The following is a 9946-nucleotide window of genomic DNA, read 5'->3' on the forward strand; positions in this document are numbered from 1 at the left end:
ATCGGTGCCTTTCGCTCTGCTGCTGTGATCGACTGTTATTAATGAAGAGACCGGGAGATGCAGAGAGGAGAAGGAGGCGTTCTGGAGGAGTCCTATGGCATGGCACCTCCTCCACGTAGGGTTCATTAGTGGAGAGTTAGTGGAACAGATACCTAAAGTCTGTTCATGCTAATTCATTTGATTGAAAGAGACAAATGTTTTGTCTCTTAACAGCTGAACCATTGTCCAGTGTATGTGACTTTCCTCCTCTTTCTGCCCCAATTAGGACATGGTTGGGAAAGGGTTTGGACACCGCCTCCCCTTATGGAGATCTACCCTCTTGTTGGATTTTTCTCCCACCTAACCGAACCCTGACTTACTAATTTTAGTAACCAGCAGCTTCACATGATGTAAGTTGAGTCTAGTACAGTATAATACATCAAGAAGCAAGGGTATTATATTATTGCGAGGGTAGTGTTTCGTGGACAGTATTGTTGCACTACAGTGTAGTAATCCTTAATCTGTCTGGACAAAGACAGAAAGAGCATAATACAGAGACCAGTCCTCTTCTGACTATGACCATTGATCTCCACCCCCCGCCCCCCCCAAACCCATGTACTGTTCTGCCCTAGTCTGCTTTTTTCCAGACATTCATTGTATTATAGCCACGTAATTATATCTGTATCAATTCAGCTTGTTTCCATTCCCGTCCCCTGTTCTGTCTTCATACTTCCGATGTGTAACTTCATCAGATGACAGTGACTCGAATAGAAAGAAAAAAATCCATAGCAGTAGATCAGTCGTCAAAACGTCTTACTGCAAGTGAATGTGGCTTCAGGAAACAGATGACATCCTCTTGTCACGTATATATGAACGAGGATTTCCCCCATCTCTGTACCCGTCCACAGTGGATGTCTGTGGGGATGAGAACACATGGACATTGCCACAGCAGTGGATGTCTGTGTGGATGAGAACACACGGACGTTCCCTCAGCAGTGGATGTCTGTGTGGATGAGAACACTCGGATGTTGCCACAACAGTGGATGTCTGTGTGGATGAGAACACTCGGACATTGCCACAGCAGTGGATGTCTGTGTGGATGAGAACACTCGGACGTTCCCACAGCAGTGGATGTCTGTGTGGATGAGAACCTTCAGACGTTCCCACAGCAGTGGATGCCTATGTGGATGAGAAAATGCAGACGTTCCCACAGCAGTGGATGTCTGTGGCGAATCTTTAATGCTCCCTGGTGGCGTGTGGAGTAACCCTGTGACACAAGCCTGTATGATCAGGGTTGTTTTGCTGTTCGGTCGTATCCACTGGCTGTTTCTGACACATCGATGACGTTGAAGTCAGTGGGAAGCCAATCGACAGATCAACACGTACAGGAGCAGGTGACAGAAGTTACAGAACCACCCACAGAGGGGGGTTCCTGTGAGAACACAGCTAGAGGAACCGCATTGGACAGGAGGGAACACTAGGCGCTGTATTCTCATGTCTGGGCTCCTATCACAGTTCTCCCATATCCTGACTTGTGCCTGCTTGATCTTCCCTCCGATTCAGCGTGGACAGGCAGAGTTGTCACATAGCCCTGTCGTATCTCCCACTCCGGAGAATCTGGCAGAACCCTGGGGCTTCACATGTTCTGTACCCTACCGATGTCAAGGCTTTCATCACCATAGGCAACGGTTGACAAGACGACAGACGAGGTCAGGGAGAGGTTGCTTGACTGGCTCCATACAAACTCCCTTGGTTTCTCCCTTATCTACCTCTTTACTCTTTATCTTTTACTCTCCCTAACCTCCCTCTACCTCTCTCTAACCTCCCTCTACCTCCCTCTACCTCCCTCCACCTCCCTCTAACCTCCCTCTACCTCTCTCTAACCTCCCTCTACCTCTCTCTAACCTCCCTCTACCTCTCTCTAACCTCCCTCTACCTCTCTATAACCTCTCTCTAACCTCCCTCTAACCTCCCTCTACCTACCTCTAACCTCCCTCTACCTCTCTCTAACCTCTCTCTAACCTTCCTCTACCTCCCTCTACCTCTCTCTTACCTCCCTCTACCTCCATCTACCTCTCTCTAACCTTTCTCTAACCTCCCTCTACCTCTCTCTAACCTCCCTCTACCTCTCTCTAACCTTTCTCTAACCTCCTTCTACCTCTCTCTAACCTTTCTCTAACCTCCCTCTACCTCTCTCTAACCTCTCTCTAACCTCTCTCCAACCTCCCTCTATCTCCATCTACCTCCCTCTACCTCCCTCTAAGTTCTTCTACCTCCCTCTTCCTATCTCTCCTTCTCTCTCCTCCCTCCTCCCTCGCCTGGCACCATGTCGTCTGTTGGAAAATGTACCAAAAGTAACCAACTCTAAGTGCTCCACTCTTCCTCACAGTGTTAGGAGGAAGAGGAGTAGGGTGTGTAGTGGGTGTGTCAGCCAGAGGCCTGTGTCCACAAGGACAGGTCTTTCTCCATACCTGTCTACGAGGATAAGTGGGCTTGTCACTGGCCAAGCCAATCTGACGTTACGCTCAGTCACACTTAATCCCCTAGTGGTGCCAGCTCTCCTCTTGTCCTTGAGTGCCTGCTAGCGCTGTTATCTGCTCACCGGCAGCACTTCGCTATCTACTCCGGACTCTGACACAAATGGCAGCCTATTTTCTAGACACTGCCTGTATTAATGAGTGTACTTAACCTTTTTTTGGTTAAGTACATTCTGGGCCCTGCTCAAATGTAGTACACCAAGAAGGGACAGTCTGTTAACACATCTGCTGTAGAGCTCAGATCAGTCTGTCATAATGGTTAGATCTGTTCTAGACCTATGATTTGTCCACTCTACCAGGTAGATCTGTTCTAGACCTATGATTTGTCCACTCTACCAGGTAGATCTGTTCTAGACCTTTTATTTGTCCACTCTACCAGGTAGGCCTATTCTGGAACTATGCTTTGTCCACGCTACTAGGTAGATCTGTTCGAGACCTATGATTTGTCCACTCTACCAGGTAGATCTGTTCTGGACCTATGATTTGTCCACTCTACCAGGTAGATCTGTTCTAGAGCTCTGATTAGTCCAACCTGTCAGTTAGACCTGCTCATATTTGTGCAGACAGCGGCAACGTAACATGTTTTGGTCAGAGGCGTTGGTGCGGCCACTTGTAGCCTTAAACCAGTAGTCAGTGTCAGGGGTGTTTTGTCTACTATATCTGTACCTGCTAGCCTTTAAAATGAGCTGTAATCTGCTGCACGGGAACGTTTAGTCAGAACATGAACCATTAGGTTAGGAGGACGAATAGTGGAGGAGCAGATTAGATGGAAGCATAAAGAACTACTTTATCTAAGGAAGGCATTAGCAAGGAGAATGAAAGAGAGAACAAGAAAAAGAGAGAGAGAGATCGAGAAAAGAGAGACCTATCAGAGGGAAATGATGGGAGATGGATTATAATTTGGACGGCACCTCGGAACACAAAGGAGGCTGTCTCATATCTAATCAGCATTCCATTCAACCGCTGCAAATGGCTCCCAAAAGCGTAGGGTAGCTCAGATATTAATCCCCTGTTATCAAACATTTAGAGTTCATTACACAGACCACATTGGCCATTGCGATTCATTCCGTTCATTGAAACTGAAATATACTGAAATTGATGGGGATCGTTCTGTTGTTAATTTGCAATTTGCATCATAATGGCGTGGCTGCTTCACTCTGGAAGGTCTGTTATCCATTGGTAGTGTCTATGAATCAATGTGGGCTGTCAGAAAGTCCTCTCACCCCTACCCTATTCTACTGCATAGGCCTTTTCATTTTAAACCTAAATCCACAGGTAATATATTAACAAAGTATTTATCCCTGCTCTTGATTTGGTTGAAAGTAAGGACTGAATGGGAGAAATGTAATCCCTCTCAGATTCACGGAGAGCTGTGAATGCGAGGCCGACCAGTCGCAATGTCAACGCTTAAGCTCCGAGGCTAGTGCTGTTTTTCATTTACCATGTCCACACACACGTATTGTTTTAAACACGATTCTAGCGGCGATTGCGTTATGATCGGGAAGCGAATGTACTGACGCGACAGACGTTTACGTTTTCATGGTACAAATACATGTGAGATCTATGAGAATTGTGCTGATTTTAGCTGGAGGAGTTGAGGTTGAGCAGATCCATGGAATGTTCCGGCTGGGACCTGTGGCCGGTTGGTAGATGTACCCACGTCAGGGGAGAACCTGATCTGGAGTCCACTGGCACACCTCGAGACTGTATGGATCGTGTCCCGTCGATTTTCATGCACCTGAGAGAAATCCATTCCCTTTCTGTTTGTCTTTTGTGTGGACGTGAATTATGGTATCAAATGAACACTGCCCATTTCTGTTAAAGCCATGAATTGTAATTTCTTGTGGAGTGTTGCAGGGGTCCATCCTGCTGGACGTGATGCGTCTATAATAACTTGTGTCTCTGCACCCCGCCCCCCCGCCCCCCTGTCCACTCCACAGCGAACCCAACGGGCCCAGCAGCGAAAGGCTACCCGGGTCCGTCGGAGGGGGTGTTCCGCGAGTCCAGCAGCACCACGGGCATGGTGGTGGGCATCGTGGCGGCGGCCGCCCTCTGCATCCTCATCCTGCTCTACGCCATGTACAAGTACCGCAACCGGGACGAGGGCTCCTACCAGGTGGACGAGAGCCGCAACTACATCAGCAATACGTCGCAGTCTAACGGGGCGGTGGTGAAGGAGAAACCGCCGAACGCCGCCAAGACCTCCGCTAAGAGCAAGAAGAACAAGGACAAGGAGTACTACGTGTGATCCACACTGTCCCTGGTCCTCGCCATTGGCCTGTCGCAGAGATCGGACCAATTATTCTGACTTTTATGACTCTAAAAAGGACGAATCACGAGCTCCGAAGACCAATACAAAGTGTATTATAGCGAACGAAATTTAACGAAAACACAAAAATAACATTTAGTCTTTCATTTTGCCTGAGGCAGGTGAGTGGTGGCGGTGGTGGCGAACGGGAAAGTTAAAAGGATTAAAAAAAACTACAAATATTCCTTTAGTTTCTTCAATCCAAGCACACTGGACTATAGGAAATAGCACCAGGGAGACAGCAGTACTGGACTATACTGATGATGAGAAGGAGGTTCTGGACTGTATGGCAAGCTTCGGAATCTGAAAATCAACCCAAACACCTATGAATCATGAACCAACAGACAAACTAGCCAATCGTTCTGCTTGTTACCAGGATATTTGTTGGCCCTCCACAAGTTTCAGGTAACAAGAGAGGACATTTATGAGGGGCAGATACAATATTTAAACAAACAACAAAAAAAGTGCTATGTTTTCATCAACATATCCTGTGTTTGTGTTTTCTGGGACCTTTTCTATGAGAAAAAGACTTGAACACAAAACACATCAATAAGGTAAATAAAGAAAACCCAACACTGAGCATATGCAGATGAGGAGTGAAAAGAAGAGATTGCATCATGGGGAAGACAGGCAACAATGAAAAAGGAAGTTAAAGGATTATGAAGCTACCTAAACTCCATGTTTGATAAATCAGCCAAAGTATTTGCACTTTTTAAAGTGGCAGTGAAGGCCAGAACACTGACTAAAACAAAAATGGCCACTCGATCTGTCAACAGTGCAAAGACAAAATGGCTTCTAATGAATCAAGATGTGTTCGCGGTAAATTTCTTGCCAATCAAGAAATCCAGATGCATTGGTTTTCAACATCAGTGTGGAATCTAAAGCAAAGTGTTTAACAGAACTCCTGAAGGAGAAGTCAGAACGTTCTGAACGTGATCATTCTGATACTGGAACACTCCATGCACGCAAAACGTATCTTATTACAGTTACAGTATGTTTATATACAGTACAATCACATCTATATGTGCTTTCTGGACTGTGATAAGTGGTGTTTTATAGCCTGTTGTATAGATGACGACGCAAACTATATCTGCTCCTCCTCCAACCAATTTTTGGAATAAAGAAAATAATTAGAAAAAATGACAAAAAATACCAAATTAAATGTTATTAAGTGTTGCTAGATATAGACGATTTTACGATGACATCAATGCGAAATGCAATTTTTTTTTAGTTGGATTATTTGATAATTTCTTCCCCGTTGAAATGTACGTTCCTGTTGACTGTTTATACTGACGCCAACCTGATCTATTAGATAATAGCTATGCTATATTAAAACAACCCGGCCCAGCCCAGTAGCAGACAGAACCTGTCCTAAAATGGTAGGAAGCGATGGTGGTAGTGGAGAGCGGGGGCTTGATGATGATGATGATGATAAAGTGCAGGATGAGGTCATTTCTCCAGGGTATCACTGCCTTTCTACCGATTCCTGCCACTCTCAATGCCTGGGGCAGTAATAGTAAATACTGCCTTTTTCCCCATACTTGCCCCACACCCATTTACCCCCAAACTGAGCCTATGTGAGAATGAAGACGTATATTACGAATGATGATGATGATGATGACGATGATGTATGTTTCGAAGATGTCCTAAAATATGATTGTTTAGTGTACACTTGGGATGATGCTAACAAACGGAAGATGACAAATTGGGACAAAAGCGACCATTTGAATCGTTTGGGTGTTTGAACTGTCATTCCACTGTCAAATCTATTCCGCTTTCCTGACAGCCTGATGTACTTGGAATGAGTGTAACAACTACTATGACCTATAAATAATGATGATTATAAATTCTTCTGTTTGTTTCTTTTTATTTCTACCCGTGCAATTTTTTCTACAGTATGTTCTGTTTGAATTGTGACAATTTCTTTATTATTGACCTCAAAGTAAAATTTATTATGAAAAAAATAGTTTTGAAAAATGAAATGAATAAATGAAATAAAATATTACCTAACTGAACTTCAGTCTGTCAATAACTTTATTAAAAATAACATGTTCTTCACATTCATTACAAAATAGTTATTTTGGTTACATTTGTATGTGTTTTTTGTAATCTGTAATTTCCTTTAATGTGTGTCTGCCTTTCATCGTAACTAATCTATGGATCTAATGAGAACCAAGCAGAAACGTATCGCACCTTTGGACTGACACAAATATATGAAGAAAGTTAGATTAGAACATCGGGGATCAAATATCATATATGTGACACATATCAATGGGCACTTTTTCAATGGTGTCTGCTCTATCAACTGGGCACCGTGGCGTGAATCTGCGGTATCAAACTCCGCCAGTGACTTCTCACCACATTTATTATTCTATAACTTTGCGAGCTACAACAAATTAGTTAAGCAGTTAATCTATCGAACAAATCAATGATGCGTGTAAATGTGTACGATATATACGTGTGTACGATTTGAAATTTATATTTGGCAAATTAGAAACTAACTTTTATGACTAATGCTTATTCAGAAGAAATTCCCCTAAATAACTCTGGCTTTTTTGTAGGCAAAGAGGCCTGACTTGTTACTAAATCTTTGTACTTATAAACTTCCCACAGAGTGTAAACCTCGAATACTCACTAATCATGGAACTCTGCAGGATCTTAAGCCAACTTCTGTTTTAATGTAACCATACTGATGTCATAATCTGAGTTTTCCTGATTCTCATTTTCTAGTCAGTGAGAGTAGTCTTTAATCTCCACAAGAAAAAATAATGGGCACTTCTCAATAACTCTCATGATTTCATACATTACAGTGCAGAAAATACTTTATATTTGAAATCTGCAGGATTGCTTAACCTTAAATAGTCTCTCCAGCAAAGGTAGAATAATTAAGTTACAGTCAGAATTCAAACACCAAATCTCCCTTTCTTTGATCTCCACTCCAAACAAAAAGCGTACTGAAACATGCATTACCTCATCCAAGGTCAGCATACACATAAGAGAGAAAAGTGCATAAAATTGGAATAATGTTCCATTTATGCGCACGTAACTCAGGGCGGAATGGGCCCCATAGAGGGGTAGGACAGGAGGAGGGAGGGGCCAAAGTGACAGTTGGTGACAAGGTCATGAATGATGATTGGGCCTGTGGAGGGTTGCTGATGAAACATGGACCACATATGCATCTCTATAAAGTGTGAGTGACTGAGGAGCTGAGGAAGGTTATTTCAGACATTATGATATGGGCAAAATGGAGATTACAGATTTCAACCGGGGTACATCTTTGAGGTAGGACGGGAGGGGGTACTATCTTTTGTAATGTATTTATCCCTTTTTTTTCTTCTCTTTCTCTTTTGTCTTTCTCTTCATAAAATCTTGTCTTTTCTTTCTCTTCTGTTTCTCTAATTTCTTCCATCTGGCACTCCCTTGTCTTTCTGTCCTCTGTCTATTTCCATCCCATGCTCTGGACTTTAATTTCACTATGGCTGTCATCCCTCCTCCTGTCATCCCTCCTCCCTCTTTCTTATCCCACTTCCCTCTCGTTCATCCCTTCCTCTCCCTCTGTGCCTTTTCTTTATCTATGCTGTATCTCTCCCTCCCTCCCTGTATCTCTCCCTCCCAGTATCTCTCCCTCCCAGTATTTCTCCCTCCCTATTTTTCTCAGTTTCTCCCTCATATCTCTCCCTCTCTCCCTATAACACTCTGTGTACCCCCCCCTCCCCCGTCCTTTCAATTCGGCGCACTCACGTGTTTCTCCTTTTCTGCATCAACCCCATATTCTCCTCTTACACTCACCCATCCCTTATTCAGCCACATCCCGGGGCTCCTGCTTTGGCTTGCAGGTGTAATTCCAAGTGTGCAAACCCATATACAGTATGATGTTTACATAGTTGTAACAAAAACGCATAAAACCATCTTTAGCCAATTGACTATACAGTACTGAGTGGAATATCCGACATGGGATTGACTGTGTGGTTAATAAGACAGTAAATCCCTAGTAGTGTTTCCACAGTAAACTCCGAGCCCTGACAAGCATCTGTCTTTTTTCCAGACAGAAGGTGGTACTGTAAACATAAGGGAAAGCTGAGGAAAACATAAGCGAAGCATCTTGTTTGGAACGACGGTGTGCAGCTTCCAGATTGGTATGGCGATGAGTACTGGTTAGTGCAGTAACAGTTGTGGACCTGTCTTGTCTTTCTTAATCCTCGTTGGTGCCGGATCTTAATGTGTTTTTCCTCCTGATTTTGTCATTGTCCAGGTTTCACGGTCAGATCACAATGCTCCTTTTTATCATTTACACCCGTTTATAAATATGGGTGCAATCAGAGTGTAGACGAGATTGGGATTGAGGACAACATGTTATCACTGGGTATAAACTGAGCTTTAGTCTATGGTGGAAGCCTGAATCTAGACAACAATGAACGATTCAGTACAAAACACACCTCTGTCCTCCATTTCCCCGTGATGTCACTTCCTTTGTGACATGGTGGATAAAATATGGAGGACGTCTGAGAATAACGCTGGAGGACGGGAGAAGATTTAATATTTACAGAGGTCCCATGAGTGCCTGGAGGCTTGCAACGCTCCTACAGTTTCAAAGGTAGAAGTCAGTATAGGTCCTATAACCACAGAAGTGATCAATTGTTTACACTCTGACTGCCATATTTCTGCATTGGGGGCTACGACAGGGTACCAACAAATATAGTGTCTCTAGAAAGTCTGAACCCCCCTTGAATATGTCAGAGTTTCATGCATTTAAACTATTCTATTTTTTCCCACTTATCTGTGTACCTCAATTCTCACTTTTAAAGGGATTTCTTTGAAAAAAGAAAATGATATATTATAAATACAAGTGTCTGGGGAGAGGGAAGTCTGGGCATCCCTGCTTAGACTGCTGCCCCCGCGACCCGGCCCCGGATGAAGCGGAAGAAGATGTATGTATGTATGTATATAAATACAATAATGGAACCTCATTATTGGATAAATCTTCTTACCGACTGAGTTAATAATTATTGAAAGCACTAAGCTGTGGGTCTGTCTGAATCTAAGCACCTACATATGGCAATATTTGAAGTGGGGAATATATATATATATTTATACATACAGACATATATATATATATTTATAC

The 9946-nt window shown here is 43.5% G+C and overlaps 1 protein-coding gene across 32 annotated transcripts in view; it reads left to right on the top strand.

The window, feature by feature from the left end:
- Positions 1 to 6671, top strand: part of LOC105006738 (neurexin-1a) — a 389916-nt gene extending 383245 nt beyond the window's left edge. For all 32 annotated transcript variants that reach the window (XM_034292318.1, XM_034292322.1, XM_034292324.1 and 29 more), the window contains one exon: positions 4457 to 6671. In XM_034292318.1, coding sequence (XP_034148209.1) covers positions 4457 to 4764 — 308 coding nt within the window. In that variant the 3' untranslated portion in view covers positions 4765 to 6671. The remainder of the gene's footprint in view (positions 1 to 4456) is intronic.
- The last annotated feature ends 3275 nt before the right edge of the window (positions 6672 to 9946 follow it).

Source organism: Esox lucius, chromosome 5, assembly GCF_011004845.1.
Source record: "Esox lucius isolate fEsoLuc1 chromosome 5, fEsoLuc1.pri, whole genome shotgun sequence".
Lineage (NCBI taxonomy): Eukaryota > Metazoa > Chordata > Actinopteri > Esociformes > Esocidae > Esox > Esox lucius.